The 21,561-nt window shown below is 32.7% G+C and overlaps 2 protein-coding genes across 5 annotated transcripts in view; one reads left to right on the top strand and one right to left on the bottom strand.

The window, feature by feature from the left end:
* Positions 1–7,384, top strand: part of LOC105835985 (dynein heavy chain 5, axonemal) — a 29,084-nt gene extending 21,700 nt beyond the window's left edge. Inside the window, exons 29-34 of the mRNA XM_036282723.1 lie at positions 84–3,661; positions 3,774–4,000; positions 4,134–4,445; positions 4,666–5,117; positions 5,258–5,552; positions 6,891–7,384. Coding sequence (XP_036138616.1) covers positions 84–3,661; positions 3,774–4,000; positions 4,134–4,445; positions 4,666–5,117; positions 5,258–5,552; positions 6,891–7,277 — 5,251 coding nt within the window. The 3' untranslated portion in view covers positions 7,278–7,384. The remainder of the gene's footprint in view (positions 1–83; positions 3,662–3,773; positions 4,001–4,133; positions 4,446–4,665; positions 5,118–5,257; positions 5,553–6,890) is intronic.
* Positions 7,385–8,289: 905 nt separating this feature from the next.
* Positions 8,290–11,992, bottom strand: LOC105835991 (RISC-loading complex subunit TARBP2). 4 transcript variants are annotated; one of them, XM_012679734.3, is made up of 3 exons: positions 11,858–11,992; positions 9,111–9,556; positions 8,290–9,031 (listed from the first exon to the last, which is right to left on the bottom strand). In XM_012679734.3, exons 2-3 carry the CDS (start codon positions 9,456–9,458, stop codon positions 8,333–8,335), a joined length of 1,047 nt encoding a protein of 348 aa, XP_012535188.1. In that variant the 5' UTR covers positions 9,459–9,556; positions 11,858–11,992; the 3' UTR covers positions 8,290–8,332. The 4 variants fall into 4 exon arrangements, with proteins under 4 accessions (XP_012535188.1, XP_012535170.1, XP_028047730.1 ...); XM_012679716.3 differs by having other exon boundaries at positions 11,732–11,953; XM_028191929.2 differs by lacking the exon at positions 11,858–11,992 and adding an exon at positions 11,262–11,700.
* Positions 11,993–21,561: the final 9,569 nt, after the last annotated feature.

Raw genomic sequence — 21,561 nt, 5'->3', positions numbered from 1 at the left:
CTGTATAATCAATAAAATCATCAACACGCTTTGTAATTTAAAAAATGTTATGTTATATATTAACAAGACTTTTTTGATGACAGAGATGCTCCAGAACCAACCGGCGAAGAAGGTGAAGATGCAGACGTAGAACTTCCCAAGGTATACGAACCTGTTTATGATGCTCAAGTATTAAGAGAGAGACTAGACATGTTTCTGGCACAGTTCAACGAAATGCAAAGAGGTGCTGGAATGGATCTAGTATTTTTCCCTGACGCTATGCTGCATCTAGTAAAGATATCTAGAGTCATTAGACATCCAAAAGGCAATGTGATGTTAGTAGGTGTCGGCGGTTCTGGCAAACAAAGTCTTACAAGGTTATCATCTTTTATTGCCGGATACAAAACGTTTCAAATTACTTTGACTAGGTCTTATAACATAGCCAACTTCTTAGAAGATCTAAGATTTCTGTATCGCACTTGTGGTGCTCAAGGCAAGGGTACAACGTTTATCTTCACTGACCTTGATATTAAAGAGGAAGGCTTTCTCGAATATTTAAATAATATTCTGAGTTCAGGAGTTATTAGCAACTTATTTACACGTGACGAACAAGCGGAAATTATCTCGGAATTAACACCTATTTTAAAACGAGAAAATCCTAAAAAAACTCTTAATAACGAATTGGTGATGGATTTCTTTTTGCAAAGAACTTGTCAAAATTTACATGTTGTTTTTTGCTTCTCTCCTGTGGGTGAAAAGTTCCGGAATCGCGCTCAGCGATTTCCAGCACTCATTTCAGGTTGCACTATAGATTGGTTCCAACCTTGGCCTAAGGATGCTTTAATTTTGGTTGCTAAACATTTTCTACATGATTTTGAAATCGCTTGTACTAACGATGTAAAGACTGAATTGGTGAATGCATTAGGATCCATACAAGACATTGTTTCGGAAACATCTATAGAATATTTCCAAAGATTTCGACGTGCCACTCATGTAACTCCAAAGTCTTATTTAAATTTCATCGGTGGATACAAAAATATCTACCGATCTAAGCAACATGAACTTGGTGAAGGAGCTAAAAGAATGGATACAGGTTTAGCAAAACTCGAGGAAGCATCAATATCAGTTGAGATCCTAAAGAGAGACTTGGCCGTAATGGAGCAGGAACTAGTTCAGGCTTCCGAGAAAGCTGAAACGGTACTTTTAGAGGTGACAGAAAGAGCAATGCAAGCTGAAGCTTTTAAGAATCAGGTACAAAAGGTAAAGGAAAAAGCGGAACAATTAGTAGCTTGTATAGCTGATGAAAAAGCGCTGGCTGAACAAAAGTTAGAAGCTGCGAAACCAGCATTAGAAGAAGCGGAAGCTGCTCTAAATACTATTAAACCTGCCCACATAGCAACAGTAAGAAAGCTAGGTAGACCACCTCATCTAATAATGAGAATTATGGATTGTGTATTAATTTTGTTTCAACGTAAAATTGGATCAGTTGTACCTGACACAGCTGCACCGTGCCCCAAACCTTCATGGGCAGAATCTTTGAAACTCCTGGCCAGTACAACGTTTTTATTACAATTACAAAATTATCCAAAAGATATAATAAATAATGAGATGGTTGAGCTATTGCAACCTTACTTTAAAATGGAAGATTACAATATGGAAACAGCCAGGCGTGTATGCGGTGATGTTGCTGGTTTATTATCGTGGACTAAAGCTATGGCATTTTTCCATTCCGTCAATAAAGAAGTTCTTCCTTTAAAAGCTAATTTAGCACTGCAAGAAGCACGATTAAAACTCGCAATGGAGGATTTGGCAAATGCTGAGAGAGAATTATCGGAAAGAGAATTGGCTTTACAGATGGTTAAAGAACAGTATGATACCGCGGTAGCAGAGAAGCAAAGATTAACAGAGGCTGCGAATGTATGTCTGAGAAAAATGACAGCTGCAACTGCTTTGATAAATGGATTAGGTGGCGAAAAGATTCGTTGGACTGAGCAAAGTAGAGAATTTAAGATTCAACTGGGACAATTAGTCGGAGACGTTTTGTTGGCAACTGGATTTTTATCGTACTGTGGACCTTATAATCAGCAATATCGAGCTAGCTTGGTGACTGCGTGGATGAATATACTAACCACCAAATCTATACCTTTTACTAAAAATTTAAATATAACGAATATGCTCGTTGACACAGCAACAACGTCAGAATGGACTCTTCAAGGATTACCGAATGACGAGTTATCCGTACAAAATGCACTCATAGTTACGAAATCGTCATCTTATCCGCTTCTTGTGGATCCTCAAAATCAGGGAAAGATGTGGATTAAGAATAAAGAAAGCACAAATGAGTTGCAGATTACTTCATTAAATCATAAATATTTCCGAACTCATCTTGAGGACAGTCTTTCGTTAGGCAGACCATTGCTAATCGAGGATGTTGCAGAAGAACTCGATCCAGTACTCGATAACGTACTTGAAAAGAACTTCATTAAATCAGGATCTATTGAGAAGGTTATCGTTGGAGATAAAGAATGTGATGTAATGCCAGGATTTATGTTATATATCACTACTAAACTGCCAAACCCAGCATACAGTCCAGAAATATCCGCGAAGACATCGATTATTGACTTTACCGTGACAATGTTAGGTTTAGAAGATCAGTTATTAGGTCGAGTAATACTTATGGAGAAAGCTGATTTGGAAGCGGAAAGAGTCGCTTTATTCGAATCAGTTATGACTAATCAGCGTTCGATGAAGGAACTTGAAAGTACATTACTACACAGACTTACATCTTCAGAGGGTTCTTTGGTAGATGATGAAGCATTAATAACTGTTCTTCGAGAAACCAAAACTACGGCTGAATCAGTAAATGAAAAATTGCAAGTATCCGCTCTTACTGAGAAAAAAATCACCTTAGCACGCGAAGAATTTCGTGCAGTTGCGTCAAGAGGATCTATTTTGTATTTTTTGATAGTTGAAATGAGCAATGTTAATGTAATGTATCAAAATTCGTTGAGACAATTTTTGACAATCTTTGATAATTCAATTACAAAATCTACGAAGAGTTCTATAACTTCCGAACGAATAAACATTATTCTACGCCATCTCACGTACGAGGTTTGGGCGTTTACTCTGAGAAGTCTTTACGAAAGGCATAAATCTTTATTCACATTGATGCTAGGTATGAAAATAGATTGTCATAAAGGCACAATTTCCCATGCAGAATTCAATGCCTTCATAAAAGGTGGAGCGTCCTTGGATCTTAATGCAGTAACACCAAAACCGTTCAAATGGATACTCGATATAACATGGTTAAATTTAGTCGAAATAAGTAGACTAAAAGTATTCTCGGATATACTAACAAAAATTGAATTCAGTGAAAGAGACTGGAGGGTATGGTACGAAAAAGAGAAGCCAGAGGAGGAAGATTTACCCTGCGGCTATCAAAAAAGTCTTGATGTGTTTCGGAAATTATTGCTCATCAGATCGTGGAGTCCTGATAGAACTTTATCCCAGGCGAGAAAGTATATTACTGAATCATTGGGTAAACAATATGGGGAAGCTAAAATATTAGATTTAGAAGCAACGTGGTTAGAATCTGAACCTAGGACACCACTAATATGCTTATTATCTATAGGATCTGATCCGAGTCCTCAAATTACAGCATTAGCTAAACAAAAAACGATTCGTAAGTTATCAATTTAATTATTTTTGTAATGCAAATAAAGAAAAATACTAACAATAACAAAACATTAACAATAACAAAAAGTGTTTGATGAACAATATTTCTGTTATAATAGCATTAAATTCAGTGTCTATGGGACAAGGTCAAGAACTCCATGCTCGAAGAATGATTAGTGAAGCCATGAGTACGGGTGGCTGGGTTCTGTTACAAAATATTCATTTATCATTGCCTTTCTGTACGGAAGTAATGGATGCTCTTGTTGAAACAGAAACTATTCATGAAGCGTTCCGATTATGGATGACGACTGAAGTACATTCTCAATTTCCCATCGGTTTACTACAGGTTAAATTTTTAGTTTATAATTCTTCACGTATCTAACATAAATATATTGATTGTTGCATTGAAAATGAGAAGAGCAATTTTTTATGAAACCAATTTGAATAAAACATAGCAAATATGGAAAATAATATTTCAGATGGCAATTAAATTTACAAATGAACCACCTCAAGGTATAAGAGCTAGTTTGAAGAGAACTTATCAAGCAGTGACTCAAGATACATTAGATTACAGTACTCAATCACAATGGCCACCTTTGTTATATGCTGTTGCATTTTTACACACTGTAGTACAAGAAAGAAGAAAATTCGGACCCTTAGGCTGGAATGTACCTTATGAATTTAATCAAGCAGATTTTGCAGCATCAGTTCAATTTGTACAGAATCACTTAGATGATATGGATCCTAAAAAGGGTGTTTCTTGGCCAACAATCTGTTATATGCTTGGAGAGGTTTTCATTAATTTTTCTCATTTATCTTCATTATAAATAAATCTAACAATATAAACGAAAATTGACCTTGTGTAATTTTTTGAATGATTTATCACTCTAATTAGTCAAAATTGAGTTCTATAGAGTGAAAATTAAGCTTGTGCAATTTTCAAATAATTTTTTACTTTACTAAATTCAGAGAGTATTAAATTGCATTAATTTATAATATCTTTATATATAGGTCCAATATGGTGGTAGAGTTACAGACGATTTTGACAAACGTTTATTAACTACTTTCACACATGTCTGGTTTTGCGATGTATTGTTACGACCCGGCTTTGAATTTTATCGGGGCTATAGAGTACCCCAGACAAGAAATCTTCAGGGATATTTAGACTACATCGATAGTTTACCTGCGACCGACACACCGGAAGTTTTCGGGCTACATCCAAACGCCGATATTACTTATCAGATCAATACAGCAAAAGGAATACTAGATACGATTCTTAATGTACAGCCAAAAGAAGGTGGTGCACAGGGGAGTGAAACTAGAGAGAATGTCGTGTATAAATTAGCCAATGATATGCTGTCTAAATTACCCAAGCAGTACAATTCCTTTGAAGTAAAAGAAGCGCTTCAAAAAATGGGCCCATTGTTACCAATGAACATTTTTTTGAGACAAGAAATAGATCGGTAAATATTTCTTTTCGTTATATATGAAATAATAGTTTAAATATGCCATCTGAGAAATATTGTATATTTATAATATATCCTACATAAAATAACAAATTATTTTTCCATTTTTCCATCTTACTAACAATCATTCTTTTTAGAATTTCGCGAGTCATAAAGGAAGTACGAAGTACTTTAACGGATTTGAAGCTGGCTATTGAAGGTACTATAATAATGAGTCAAGGTTTGCGAAAATCATTAGATGCGATGTATGATGCACGCATCCCAGACAAATGGTTGAAAATATCTTGGGAATCAGCAACTTTAGGTTTCTGGTATACGGAACTCTTAGAAAGAGATCATCAGTTTAGACAATGGTGCGTAAATGGTCGTCCAAAAGTATTTTGGATGACTGGATTTTTTAATCCTCAGGGATTTTTAACGGCAATGAGACAGGTAAGTGTTAAGAATTTATTACTACAGAAGTTAAAAGATTCGATTCGTATTATATGCATAAGTAAAAAATTATTTACATCAACATATAAAATAATATAATATTTGAAGTTATTCTATAATAATTAATCAGAATTCAAGACAAAAAAAGTACATATATTAGTAAAATCATTGCATTTTATTAGTTCAATCATGATACTTTTTGATCACAGTAGTGTAATCTCGAGCGAATAGGTATATACATCTAGATGTGTCAAAACAAACCCTAACCTTTTCACAATTTTTAAATTAAAAAACAAATAGATAAATCCAAGCTTAATTATTTCATTATAAAGATTGTACCTGTCTCTATCCAATATTTAAATTTTATTTAAAAATAATACAAAATAAAGCAACATTATTCAAATTTGCCTAAATGTTTTTAAAAATAGCGTTTACAGTAATCACTATTACTCGCATTAGACTCTTCAGAAACTCACACAAGCCTTATAAAATTGAAACATCGATCTAGTGTCTAATCTTCTTTCGAAATATTGCATTTGAACAAAATGGCATCTAATCAAAGTCAATATAAATTTTTCATTATGTATTCGTTTTTTTTTTACTGCAACAAAAAACTAAACATCGTTTAAAAAATAAAATATTGGATTTAATATTTAAAACAGTATAAAATTATAAATTGATTAGTTGAGTTGTCTTTAATATATGTTTGTTCTTTTTTTACATCCTGTTTTTCACTCTAAGACAGAATTTATTATATCTTTTATCTTTTTCACCATGTGAAAAAAAAAAGAGAAAAGTTAAATCAAGAAGTTCAATTTTAAATTATAAAAAAAGAAGCCTATGTATTATGCGTTTTAAAAAATGTATTTAAATAACCATTATACATACTTTTAAATTAAAATTTAAATGACAAATAGAGAAAAGTATAATCCTTACAATAAAATTAACACAATTCCTCTATCTTCTTATGAGCAAAAAATAATCGACTGTGATTAGTCATTTTTTTATTGCTTAAATATTTCCATTCATTATGGTTCTAATGTCATTCTACAATGGCAGTAGCAGCAGTAGTAAGCAATAAGCTAATTGACGAATTCTATTTTCACAATTCAAAAATAATCGATTGTGATTGGCCTGGATTTTTAAAATAAAATTTAGGATTTGCTTACATTACTGTGTAAATATAAAGTCTATAATGTTGAATATGTATCAAGTTTTGTATATATCAAGTAAGTATCGAGAAAATACAAAATTCACGATAGTACAATTCATTTTTATCATAATATACAGCTTTGTTTTTACTACCTTGTCACTTAATTTCAATTAAATAAATTTTAGGAAGTAACCAGGGCACATAAAGGATGGGCATTAGATTCCGTAGTTTTACAAAACGTAATTACACGTTACAATAAAGAAGATATTAAAAATCAGCCCCAGGAAGGAGTTTACGTCCATGGGTTGTTTCTAGAAGGCGCATCGCTTGATCGAAAAGCCGGCAAACTCGTCGAAAGTAGACCAAAAGTTCTTTACGAACAAATGCCAGTTATTTATATTTTCGCAATAAATACCACTGCCGGTAAAGATCCGAAATTATATGAATGTCCTATATATAGAAAACCTCAAAGAACAGATGCAAAATATGTGGGTTCTATCGATTTTGAAACTGATTATAATCCCCGGCATTGGACACTTCGAGGTGTAGCCTTGTTATGTGATATTAAATAAAAAATTAAATATGCGTATAATTAAAGATGATTAATTTATATAATTTAAAATTATATTTTAGTTAATATGTGGTATAATACTTAAATTTCATGCATTATTTGTATTTACTTATCAGCTATCAAGCAATAAAAAAATATTAATATAATTAAATATTTATTTTATATACAGAATACAAATTATTCATTATTTTAAATAATGAAATATATAAAAAAATATTTTTAATTAAATTAATCACAATATATTAATATACGTATCACTCATCTAATAATAAGTAAAATTATATTTATGCGCTGTATAATTATATAAAATAAAAAATATATTAAACATAATTATGCTATAACTTTTTTTATTATTATTATTATTATATCACATAAATCAAAAACAAAAAATTCAAAAAATCTTTTTCACGATTAGGTTTTGTAATTATGTCGTGTAACAAAATAAAACTTTTCGTTCGTCAACTAGCCAATGTATATTCGTAAAGTATATAAAAAATAGTAAAAAAATGGCGCAATCCGCACATTGCTAATTGATCATACTAAAAATTTCAAAAATTTTAATTTCTTGTTTTTTTAATCTACTTTTTTAACACACTTCAAATTTAGCAAACCATTTTTTATATAAAAATAGATTAAAAAATACAAATAATTGACAATTTATTCAGTTTTATCAAACAAATCCAGAATTGACAAATTCTCTCTAGATATTACTAGCTAACAACATACAGATTATACCATTTTTCATCATTTTAAAATACACAAAAATATTATTTTCTATTTTTCAGATATGGAATAGAACTTTTAAAAGATGCAATAAAACAAAGTAATTTATTTTCCTTTATGCAACAAAAACTTTTAAAAAAACTTAATATTTTATATTTTATATTAAAGTATTAATATGAAATAATAATAATAATAGGTGCAGTAATGAGTAAACAAATTAAAACAACATCTATCTCAAAAATCTTTCAAAACTTTTTTGAAATGTATCAGTTAAAAAAAAAAAGTATCAGTATTATAAAAAATTTAATTTGTGTATTGTTAATTTCTTTCACCTTACAATAAAAGTACTTTTAAAGATGTTATCACTTGGGCTAACGCTTTCCAAGAAGCTTCTAATTTATTCTTTCCCATACCAATTTGTGTTATAAGAGGACTAGTATTTAATTCTATTGCTGTCATGAAACACTGATTTTCTCCAACCATATCTTTTATATTCATTGTTACATCGATCTCTGACAATATAGTCTCTAACTCAGATGTTTTTTCCGTTAAGGATTCTATGGTAATGTTACTTTGAAAAAGTTCACCCCCAAAAAAGTTATTTGAAAAAATATGTTGCAATCGTTCTACAATGTTATTACGTTTATCTATCTCCAAGGAATTTTTAAAGTTATTATGATATTCAGCTAATTTTAAACCTAAATTAACTTTTCTCGTTTTGGTCAATGCATGGTACCGTTCTTCTGCATTTTTATTCATTAGCTCTATATCAATAGTTTTAATGGATGAATTTAATAAAGACTCCTCTTCACTTCTCTCTTTGTAGAAACTTGAGTCAATCACAAGACTTTTTATCCTGTCTACCATTTTTTTCGCAGCATCATGTTTTGCTTGTTTTTTTGTAGTTGCTATTCCATCTTCCTCAAAATTAGATACTTTACATCGAAGAGTGAAGATTCTAGCATGTGGTGGTCCAATATCCTTGATCAGGATATATTCTGGCTCCTGTAAATTATTAATTGCACAAAGTTCCTGAAAAAAAAAAAAAAACAATAATAAATGAACAGATAGAGATGGACAATAACACGCTAGTTATGTAAAAGATAATTACCTGCAATTCACCTACAGCATTAAAAAAAGGTACACTTGCTGATATCTTTGGTGGAAGAGAAGCAGAATGAAATGGCGATGTGGATGGAGACACCGTTGGTGTACTAGCAGCTGGTAGCTGGGGATAGTTTCTATGTGCAGCAATCTCTGACAACATAGCTTTGGCAGCCTCATGTTTTGCATCTTTCTTACAGCGGCCTGTACCAGTTGCACTAAGACCGTCGCATGAAACTCGGTAGGTAAAAGTATTTACATGACGACCTCCACCGTCATGAATCAACTCATAATCAGGTATCATATTCTGTTTTACCATCATCTCTTGAAGAATAGAAACTGGTGTTTTACTCATTTTAATTAAAATGTGTTATATGAAGGCTGTTTTCTATTTTTCAATTTGTTTGCAAAAATTTACTTATTCATACGTTGCTACCCATATAAAGGATTATTCTGAAAATAAGTTATATTTACAGTTTCTTTAAATTCGCAATTTATAACAAAAAATACATATACCTAGATAGCAATGTGCCTTTATTATTGTTGACATATTGCTTGCATCATAGACGTATTGCTATCAGAATTCCAATAGCTGAGTCCACAAATTAATTCTATCACTATGACAACTTTGGATGGGCAACATATCAACAACTTTAAACTCATCATTAAAATTTATATTGTTACCGGTATTCCTGCCATAGTAATTACAGGACCATACAACACTACATATATCGAGAACATTAAGTAATATGATATCTCTGTTATCTTGCTGTCAAACTGTTAGAAATACAAATGTACATGTTACTACAATTCAAAATCAGTAAAAACAAATGCAAGTTGCCAGCATCATAAGCAATCAGAGATTTGTGCTGAGATACTTTGTTATCTAGGTACACAATTCCAAGACTTCTATAATATATATAACGTATTCTACACAGAAATCGAAACTGAGCTAACTTCCAATAGTTGAGTATACTTGTACGCATATATAATTAAGATTGAAAAGCAACACATGACTTATTACCATTTTAACATTGTTACCATTTTATTATACCATTTTATACATTTTCTTAGCGCTTCGTTCAAATGAGTCATAAATTAAAAAATAATATTGCTTTTTACTAATATTTCAAAATTAAAAAAACTTTGTAAAGGTAAATTTTTTAAATTTAATCTTGTTTTAGCATTAAAAAGGTAATGGAAAAAATAGTAAATTGCTTTCTAATAAGGATAATAGTAACCAATTACTTTCAATTCGGCAATGAGTAACAGTATCAAGTTACTTTTAAACTCTTACCCTATATATAATATATAAATTGTGTATATAATACACAAATAAACCAAATAATATAAAAGCACTTAAAGTATTGTACATTTCATAAATGTAATATATTTATATTGTATTTGTAATAAGAACATAGTTTAAATCTTTTAGAAAAAGACTAACTACTCTAACTATACTATGTTCTTGTGTATTACATGACTTTCCTTTTTCTCTCACTAAAGTATAAATATATTTATTATTTTATATCAACTACAAAAAAAGAAAAAGTTCATAAAAATATAAAGTAAACAAAATATACATAGTTTTTTAAAATTGTTCAAATAATAGATCATACAGACATATTAATGTATATATTGTAAAGTTGTCATATATATATATATATATATATATATATGTATGTAATGTATAAAATATCATATATTTTTTATATTTAGAAAAATATGAAAATAATTATCTATATGGTAAAATACATTGTAAGATGTAAAAACATGCAAAGGATTGTTTGTAACATCAACTTTAAACTCTATTCAATTTACTCTTTATTTTTTCTAAAGATTAAAAACGCTAAAAAATAAATTAATTTAAGTTAATCTAAACTAGTGCAAATAAACCTAAAAAAAGTCACTACATAATTTTTAAATTAATCATTTAAGGCCGAAGGCAGAGAACGAGACGTAGGTGTCGTAGTCGTAGTCATGGGGTAAGGCAGAGAAAAACGCAAGTCGTAATATACTACTATTCTAGAGTCTAGAATAGTATACTACATGTACGACTTACGTTTTTCTCTGCCTTACCCTACGACTACGACTGCGACACCTACGTCTCGTTCTCTGCCTTAAGCCTAAAGGTTAGATATAAACAAACTTAATTTACTTTTAATATACGAATGTTGATACCATAGTTTTCTTCTATTTTTTAAAATATAGTTATAAAAATGCTTTGGTTTTACTGAATCATTTTTACCATAGATTTTCGCCGACATAACTTTTCCACGTGTCTAAAATGAACAAAAGCGACACGACACTGCGATAAAAAATAATTTATGTGCTAAGTCTTAAATGTGGTAGTCTATCAACAGAAACACTGCAGATCACAGAATCAATTTTTCATACAATTCATACATGCACTATACTGAAACAATATCAGACTATAAACTGTGATAAACTGCTATAAACAATATGCGCGTCCCAAAACCTTACTCGATCAAGCCAGGATGGCAAATAATATAATAAAAAATAAGGTATTATTAGATTTGAAAGAAAAAAAAAAGGAAAACAAAACCGTAAAAGGGAAGGTATTTTTTTCGAGGGACAAAGATTTATAGAAGATAATTCTAAATCTACCTTATATTCCGACGTTTAGAACAAATATATTATAATAGTTAATGGAAAATTTCGAAACAGTTATGCTTTTTGCTACGTGTAGTTCGATTTTTTCTCGTTTACTTGAATCTAGAGTCAATACATAACCTCATATAACTGCCTGAACGTTCAACATTCAACATGACGTGTAAAATTATGAAGACTAGAACCAGGAGTCAGGAGACCGAACTAAGCCTGATTTCACCTGTGTTCGCCTCCAAAAGTGAGGCGAAAATCTGTTAGAAATGTAGTACTAAATGGTGGCGCTGGCGACAATGATTAACGCATAATGCATGACGCATAAGAGAATTAATCAATCAGAGTCGTCTATTTCCCTCCCCAGAATAGAAATAAAGACCTCTGATTGGTTAATTCTCTTATGCATAATACGAAACGCATAATGCACATAAGAGAATTAACCATCAGAGGTCTTTATTTCTATCCTGGAGAGGGAAATAGACGACTCTGATTGATTAATTCTCTTATGCGTCATGCACTATGCTTATGCAAAAATCTGTGCGGAGGCCCTATCTCTCTTTGATTTCACCCATTTAAGTGATCAATCAGAACAAAGAATTTTACAAATTGGCCAATCATAGGTCTGTATTCATAGTCGGGTCTTATATTTAAGATTATCTTAAGTTCTGTCTTAAGATGCCATTAACCAATCACAGAGCCGTATTAGCATCTTAAGACATTGCTTAAGACGATCTTGAAATAAGATTTAACTATGAATACCGGCCATAGAATGTTTCAAAGCATTTGTAGCATTAAGGCCGGTATTCATAGTCGAATCTTATTTTAAGATCGTCTAAAGTAATGTCTTAAGATGTTAATACGGCTCTGTGATTGGTTGATAGCATCTTAAGACCGTACTTAAGACGATCTTAAATATAAGACTTGACTATGAATACCAGCCTAAGTGAATCACACACGCTGGGTGTGTTCGGAAAAACGCTATTAGTGTGGTTTTACATGCGGTGTAACTTGCACAAGCGTCAACCAATCACATCGTCTTTAACGTGCCCTAAGACGATTTTAGGGATACTTAAGGCACATTAAGTGTAGTAAACCTTAAGCCATAAGAAATTAACCAATTATATTTGATTATTCTTCTCACATTCAATTATAATTGGTCAATTTCATATGATTAAATAATTATGTTATTAACATTTTATGTACATAACACAGTTCACATGTTAGAAATTTTATTTAATCCTATTTATATTATTTACATTTATGTTACTTGTGTAATATAATATATTAACTATCATAATATATAATATGATCAAATATTAAATTCTATATTATGTCTTTCTCTTTCTTACTCTGTGTGTGTAAGATGTATAGGTACCTGTGCGAGTATAATCTCAAGCACAATAGTACACAAAATTTGGAAATAAAATGCAAATTTGGATGATGAAATATAATCCCAATATTAAATACTTTTCATAATTTTTTAAAGCTTATCTATTTTAAGATAACGAATCCATGAAGTTTAATTTATAGTTATTTCAAATATAAATGTAATGATCGATGTTGATATAGTAATATATTTAGTATATTTTTCATAGATTCGTTACCTTTTAGTAATATAAATTTATTTTATCACTTACCGACCGATGCGCAACAGTGGAGTTATCAGCAATGTAGCTACGATGATTCTGTAACATAAAAACATAATTTTCAAGCATTCGAAAAATAATTAATCATTTATTATTTTTACTTGCACAGAATTTTTTAATCGCTTTTTAGTTAAATATTAAGTTGTATTAAAATAAAACTAATAAGTGTGAAGAAAATACTAATTTTATAGCAAGTATATATTAAGCAATAAGGCTTACCGCAAAGTTGCTCCACCGATGCCTGATGCGCCTCTTTCTCCTATTTTGATATTATCAGATTTCCTCTTCTTCCTCTTCTTCACAAATTATTAAGAAATAATTTGCTACGTCTTTCAGAGCAATTCTGTTTCGTGTTCGTCACGTTCTGAAAATAATGCATAAGTGTAATTAAGATATTTGTCTTTCGCACGGTTAATTTCATCTGTCAAAAGTAATACATGACGTTGTATAATTCGTTCTTAAATTCATATTCATAAATTTTCTATACATTTCTGAACAACAATTAATATGTAAAAGACAATTAAGTCTAAATTTATTGTTCAATATACAGAAAATATGTGAAATTAAAAGCAAAATGTTTTTGTCATATTGGCTGACCAAATATTGCAATGTAAATGCAACTTACCAAATAAAAATCGCGATGTCATCCGTCTCGGAACCGATCCACATCAGGATTATCACGATCTGCAAATGAAAAAAAAAACACACGTTAAGATATAGCGAAAGAATTTCTTTCCCGCGCGATTAACGTTGCGCGTTACAATTGGGTGTCGCGCAATCGCGCGATCTTCGCTTGTCGAATATTAATAAATACGCGTTTGTCCGAATTATAACATAAATTGATACATGCTACACTTGCCAATTAAGTGATTCGCGATGCCACTCGTTCTGGAATCGGTTCATTCTGCGTTCGTCGCGTTCTGAAAATAATATGCAATTAATTAAAATGACGTGAAACGGCTTCGTCTCTTTCGCGCAATCAACTCCAAGCGAGTGACGCTGCACCGCGCGATACGCCGAATCTTTTTGCAGCATCGTGCGAAGAGGATGGCTAGCAACAAGCTGTTACAAAAAGATTTGATACTGACATCGCTACAGGGTAGGCGTCCCTACAATAATGTCGATTGTCTAAACGCATTAATCAATGATGCGACGATCGACTGTCTTTTTCCGATATTGCGAAAAAATGCATAAACGCATAAGTTAAGACTGAAAATTTAGCTCAAGTGACGATGCGGATTTGACAATTAGCGAGTAGATATGGCGCGTAGATAGCGAGTAGACATTTGCCTCGGCACCGGTCCATGTCAGACTTGCCGCAATCTGCAAATAAAAAAAGAATGCGATTAAGATGGCGGAGGGATTTCTTTCCGCGCGATCGACTTCGCGTATCACGATTAACAGGTCGCTACGAGTCGCGATCTTCGCTCGAACAAGTGTTGACAAATGCGCATTCGAACGAATTACAACGCAAGGTTGATACGTGTTATATTTACCCAATTAAGAGATTCGCGATGCCACTTATTCCGGAGCCGGTCCATCCTGCGTCCGTTGCGTTCTAACAACGATACGCGAAAGGATGGAATGAAACGGCACTTCGTCACTCTCGCACGGTCAACTTCACGCGTCAAAAGTGACGCCGTGTCGCGCGGTTAACTTCACGCGTCAAAAGTAACGCCGCGCCGCGCCTGTCGATATGCCGAACCTTTTTGCAGCATACTTGCTGCCAGCCATCCTTTCCGTGCAGCACGATGGTGAAAAAAGATTCGATACTGGCATTGCGCTGGGTACGCGTCCTTACATGTCGATTGCCCACACAAATAATCGATGCAATGACGATTGTCTTTTTCCGATATTCCGAGTAACACATATCACGTAACCTTTTCCGCCTAACATCTCAATTGTGTATTGAAGGCATCTAGACATCCATTTACCCGGTGCAGATTTGCAAAAGGTTCAACATTGCCTTCGTAAGAAAAATACTGCAAAGATGCATCAAAGATTACAGCCACTTGTGTGAACCCCATCGTGCAGACCAAATATTATGGTTAAGAAAATCTATAAATAAATTTAACAAACTTCTATAAGTTTTGCAATATGCAAACTTTGTATAAATAAACATTTGAATTAATATATCTATATGCTACAATATAATATTTTAATAAAATTTTTTTATTAACTCTGAATTTTTATATTATAATAAAAGTCTCATATATTTCTGTACCCAGCAAACACAGAACATTGCAGCAATTTTGTATTGCTGTAATATTGCTACAATGTTATAAGATTGCCGCAATGTTGCTGCTGTGTTCTGTGTTTGCTAGATATGATTTACAAATTTAATAATAAATAGGTATATATTTTATTACAGATGGCTATAGCAACACTTTTTTAAATATCATACGGAAAACAAGAAATTTAATCTTTGAAATATTTGAAGAATTGAATTTGCCTTTTTTTTTTCATATGAACAAAAATAGTGATTGAATAGGATTCCTCGAAAATCGCGTTCGGTCTATTTGATTTTAAGTGCAAACGCTTGTCCAAAGTTTTTTCCGTCATTGAAAAAAAGCGAGGCTTCCGCTTCGATGCTTTAGACAATCGTTTCTCGGAAATCGTCGAGGCTCCGGGATGCTTGTCCGAAGTTTTTTCTGTCGTCAAAAAAAAGCGAGGCGCCACTCAGGCGCCAGTCCCCTCGACGAATTCCGAGAAACGATTACCCGAAGCATCGAAGCGGAAACCGCAGTTCTCGGAAATCGTCCCCTCCACGATTTCCGAGCCTAACGGTTATCTTTTCTTTTTCGCCAAATCCCCGAGTCGCCCGACTCACGGTAGCCAATCAGCTACTAGCTTCGCCTACTATTTTCTCCTTCCCTCTTTCAAACGCTTCGACGACTCCGCGCGGACCGGGCTCAGTTGCCTGACGAGAGGGGTTCGGTGGATCAGTTGTGTCGCGAAGATTCGGTAGTGAACATGTACGCTGCTCGTCTATCGGAAAAGAATATCGCGATCGCCTCGTGTGTGTGTGGTGTGGTGTGGTGTGGTGTGGTGTGGTGTGGTGTGGTGTGGTGTGGTGTGGTGTGTGAAGTGCATCGTCGTTGCTTTCCTCGCTGCTTCAGGATTATCTTCGCCGTTGCCTTCCTCGCTGCTTCAGGACCACTTTCGCCGTTGCCTCCGTCTCTGCTTCAGGACGATCGCTGTGGACCGCTGCGAACGAGCATAGTAAGTACATTATATTTTAGTAATACTTTTGCCTGCCCGTCCACAGCGCACTATTATCTAGTTATCTAGTACATTATACTCCAACAGATAGTTGAAAAATTTTTTTACTCGCATACTCGCGATCTTAAAATTTTACAATCGCAATCATGCGAGTAACAAAATCTTTCGACTATTTGATGGGATATAATGTTCTAGATAATGGCGCATGGCTCCGGGGTACATGTTTTACTAACAGTTTCGTCAATCTATTATTTTTCAACATTTATTTTTCCGACCGTCGGCACCGCATTCGCGAGAAGCGTAAAGTGCAAAGTTATTAAAGTTTCCATCATTATTCTTACGACAGTTTTCGCTAGTTTTCACATAGCTCCGACTATTTCCATTTGTTTTAATAAATAATTTTATTAATTAATTATTTTTCAAAATTTTTTTTTCCTACCGTCGGCACAGTAAAACTGTCGTAAGAATAATAATCGACTTTGTTTGCATCTTATACCTCTGCTGAATGCAGTGACAGGAGTCGGAAAGGAAAATTGTTAAAAAATAATTAACTGACGGAATTGTTATTAAAACGCATGAAACAGGTCGAAACTGTGCGAGAATTATTGAACTGTAAAAAAAGTGATCGAAACTGTTTGCACTTCACGCGTCTCGCGAATACTGTGCCGACGGTAAAAGTAAAAAAATGTTAAAGAATAATTAATTAACCAAATTATTATTAAAACGCATAGAAATGGTCGGGGCTGTGTGAGAACCAGCGAAAACTGTCATAACAATAATGTTTAATAACAATTTCGTCAATGAATTATTTTTCAACATTTTTTTATTCCGACCGTCGGCACCGCATTCGCGAGAGGTGAAGTGCAAACAATTTCGATTATTTTTTAACAGTTCTCAATAGTTCTCGTATAGTTCCGACTTATTCCATGCGTTTTAATAACAATTCCGTCAATTAATTATTTTTAACAATTTTCCATTCCGACTCCTGTCACTGCATTCAGCAGAGGTATAAGATGCAAACAGAGTCGATTATTATTCCTACAATAGTTTTCGCTAGTTTTCACATAGCCCTGACAATGTCCATGCATTCTAATAAATAATTTTGTTATTTAATTATTTAAAAAAATTTTTTTCTCCTGTTATCGGCACAGTATTCGCGAGACGCGCAAAATGCAAACAGTTTTGATCACTTTTTTTTGACAGTTCTCAATAGTTCTCGCACAGTTTCGACCTATTTCATGCGTTTTAATAACAATTCCGTTAATTAATTATTTTTAAACAATTTTCCATTCCGACTTCTGTCACTGCATTCAGCAGAGGTATGAGGTGCAAACAGATTCCGACGGGAGTCGGAATGGAAAATTGTTAAAAAATAATTAATTGACGGAATTGTTATTAAAACGCATGAAATAGGTCGAAACTGTGCGAGAACTATTAAGAACTGTCAAAAAATAATCGAAATTGTTTGCACTTTATCTCTCGCGAATACTGTGCCGACGGCAGAAGAAAAAAATTTTTTTTAATAATTAATTAACAAAATTATTTATTAGAACGCATGGAAATGGTCGGGGCTATGTGAGAACTAGCGAAAACTGTCGTTAGAATAATGATCGACTCTGTTTGCATCTTATACCTCTGCTGAATGCAGTGACAGGAGTCGGAATGGAAAATTGTTAAAAAATAATTAATTGACAGAATTGTTATTAAAACGCATGGAAATGATCCGGCTATGTGAGAACTAACGAAAACTGTCGTTAGAATAATGATTGAATTTTTTTCTCCTACCGTCGGCACAGTATTCGCGAGACGCGTAAAGTGCAAACAGTTTCAATCACTTTTTTTTTGACAGTTCTCAATAGTTCTCGCACAGTTTCGACCTATTTCATGCGTCTTAATAACAATTCCGTCAATTAATTATTTTTTAATAATTTTTCATTCCGACTTCTGTCACTGCATTCAGCAGAGGTATGAGATGCAAACAGAGGCGATTATTATTCCTACGACAGTTTTCGCTAGTTCTCACAAAGCCCCGACCATTTCCATGCGTTCTAATAAATAATTTTCTTATTTAATTATTAAAAAAAATTTTTTTCTCTTACCGTCGGCACAGTATTCGCGAGACGCGTAAAGTGCAAACAGTTTCAATCACTTTTTTTTTTACAGTTCTCAATAGTTCTCGCACAGTTTCGACCTATTTCATGCGTCTTAATAACAATTCCGTTAATTAATTATTTTTAAACAATTTTCCATTCCGACTTCTGTCACTGCATTCAGCAGAGGTATGGGGTGCAAACAGATTCCGACGGGGGTCGGAATGGAAAATTGTTAAAAAATAATTAATTGACGGAATTGTTATTAAAACGCATGAAATAGGTCGAAACTGTGCGAGAACTATTAAGAACTGTCAAAAAATAATCGAAATTGTTTGCACTTTATCTCTCGCGAATACTGTGCCGACGGCAGAAGAAAAAAATTTTTTTTAATAATTAATTAACAAAATTATTTATTAGAACGCATGGAAATGGTCGGGGCTATGTGAGAACTAGCGAAAACTGTCGTTAGAATAATGATCGACTCTGTTTGCATCTTATACCTCTGCTGAATGCAGTGACAGGAGTCGGAATGGAAAATTGTTAAAAAATAATTAATTGACAGAATTGTTATTAAAACGCATGGAAATGGTCCGGCTATGTGAGAACTAACGAAAACTGTCGTTAGAATAATGATTGAATTTTTTTCTCCTACCGTCGGCACAGTATTCGCGAGACGCGTAAAGTGCAAACAGTTTCAATCACTTTTTTTTTGACAGTTCTCAATAGTTCTCGCACAGTTTCGACCTATTTCATGCGTCTTAATAACAATTCCGTCAATTAATTATTTTTTAATAATTTTTCATTCCGACTTCTGTCACTGCATTCAGCAGAGGTATGAGATGCAAACAGAGGCGATTATTATTCCTACGACAGTTTTCGCTAGTTCTCACAAAGCCCCGACCATTTCCATGCGTTCTAATAAATAATTTTCTTATTTAATTATTAAAAAAAATTTTTTTCTTCTGCCGTCGGCACAGTATTCGCGAGAGATGAAGTGCAAACAATGAAATATGACTTTTCTCAATAGTTCTCCTTCAAACCATATCTGAGTAGCTATACCATTAGTTTTTAAAATCTCCAAAGAAATTGGTTTTTTAGTTTTTACTATTATATTATTGGCAAATTTGTGAAACGGTGTATTGAAATTTTTCCAAGTAATTTTATAATTTATTGATTGTAATTTGTCGATTGTAATTTGTTCAATAATTCAATTACTTCTGATTAAGATAAAAGGCAATTCTTCGCTTCGACGTGCAACAGCGGAGTTGTAACTGCATCTTGGCTACGTTGAAATCTGCAATATATGAGTGTATGATCTAAATTAGAGTGGCGTGAATATGAAATATTTAAGAAATAATTGTCGCGTGTGCACGCTAATTTATTTCTTAAAAATTTATTTTTCAATTTACTTTAATATTAATAAAAACAATTTATATTATTGTGGATCTTAAATTCGGTCTTAAAAAATAAAAAAGATGAAAAGATTAAAAAATGCTCAAGATGCAAATAAAAAGTTTAATCTTTTATTTATAAATACGGAGAAGTTTTTACTTTTTGTGTTTAAAAAATTTAACAATAATTTCAAGCTATTTTAATGGAGAGGCCACATACCCCTGTTTCTCTCCGATCCGATTACGCATTGTCTTCACATTTCATAAATAATATCCTAAGTATTAGATTTTATAATTTTGTGTCTAGAATTGATTAAACAAAACTCTGTCCCTCTTCTTCTGGATGGTTGATATTAATGACATTTTCCACTTCTGCGGCACCGCTATTCCATTTATGCATTTCTGAAATAAACTTGTCAGGTGTTGCCAAAGCTTTCTTGTTTTATGTTTTATTATTTCTGCAGGGATATTGCCGAGACCTGGTTTTTTCCTCTTTTTAACAATTTGCAGATTTTTATGACTTAATTTGTTTATACTTAGTTATTTTGATTGAGGATGTTATTACTTGGACATTCTGTTCCTGTTGCTACTTCTGAAATTCTGGCCTATTTTCTTTTAATAGTTTTGAAAAGTAACTCACCGCTGAAGCGAAATTGGCGCATTATATCCTTTTTCTTATCCAGTCGCAGTGATTTTATAATTATCCAGCTTTTCGTACTTTTCTGTCCTCCCAGGAAGGAATTAATCCTGTTACATTTTGTTTCCCATGCTTCGTTTTTTTTCTTGGCAATCTTTCTTCTAACTCTTGCTTGGGCTTTGTGTTCTGTTTTATCTTTATTGATTTTTGAGTTAAAAAATACTCTGTACTTATTTCTTTTTTCTGTAATGTCCTTCTCGATTTCTTTATCCAATTAATAGGGTTTTACTTGTTTTTTCTCTTGGTGCCCCAGTGCTTCTTCCATTGCTTCATGAATGTGAAATGAATAAAAATTAAAAAAATTTTTTTTTAATTATAAATTTTTTAGGAATAAACTACGAATTTTTTATAAATTTTGAATAAATTTTGTATGAATTCTGCATAAATTTTACATAAAGTTTGTATTTTTTTTATAAATTTTGTATATTAACTTTTACTGTGTGTATAATGTTAACATATCGTCTTAATAAATCAATAATTGCAGATAATGGCAGATAAACTGCGATTTATGAAATTTTTTTTAAGACAGATATTAGTTGTCCCAAAAAATAATCAATAAAATAAATTTTTTGTTCACGATAGTTACTCGGCATTTGTACACAGGCAAAGTTCGGACTGAGACGTGACGTAATCTGGACGGTCCATAAGCATTTTAGATCGCTTACTAAATTCTTAAAAGGTTTTACAATCTGTTATAATTAGGGTTGCCATTCGTCCTCTTTTTCCTTCTTTTTTAGGGCATTCGGAAAGTCTAGAGGGATTTTTCAAAGCATTGAAAATTTGT

This window comes from Monomorium pharaonis, chromosome 2, assembly GCF_013373865.1.
Source record: "Monomorium pharaonis isolate MP-MQ-018 chromosome 2, ASM1337386v2, whole genome shotgun sequence".
In the NCBI taxonomy this organism is placed as follows: domain Eukaryota; kingdom Metazoa; phylum Arthropoda; class Insecta; order Hymenoptera; family Formicidae; genus Monomorium; species Monomorium pharaonis.
This window is presented reverse-complemented; position numbering and strand designations above follow the sequence as displayed.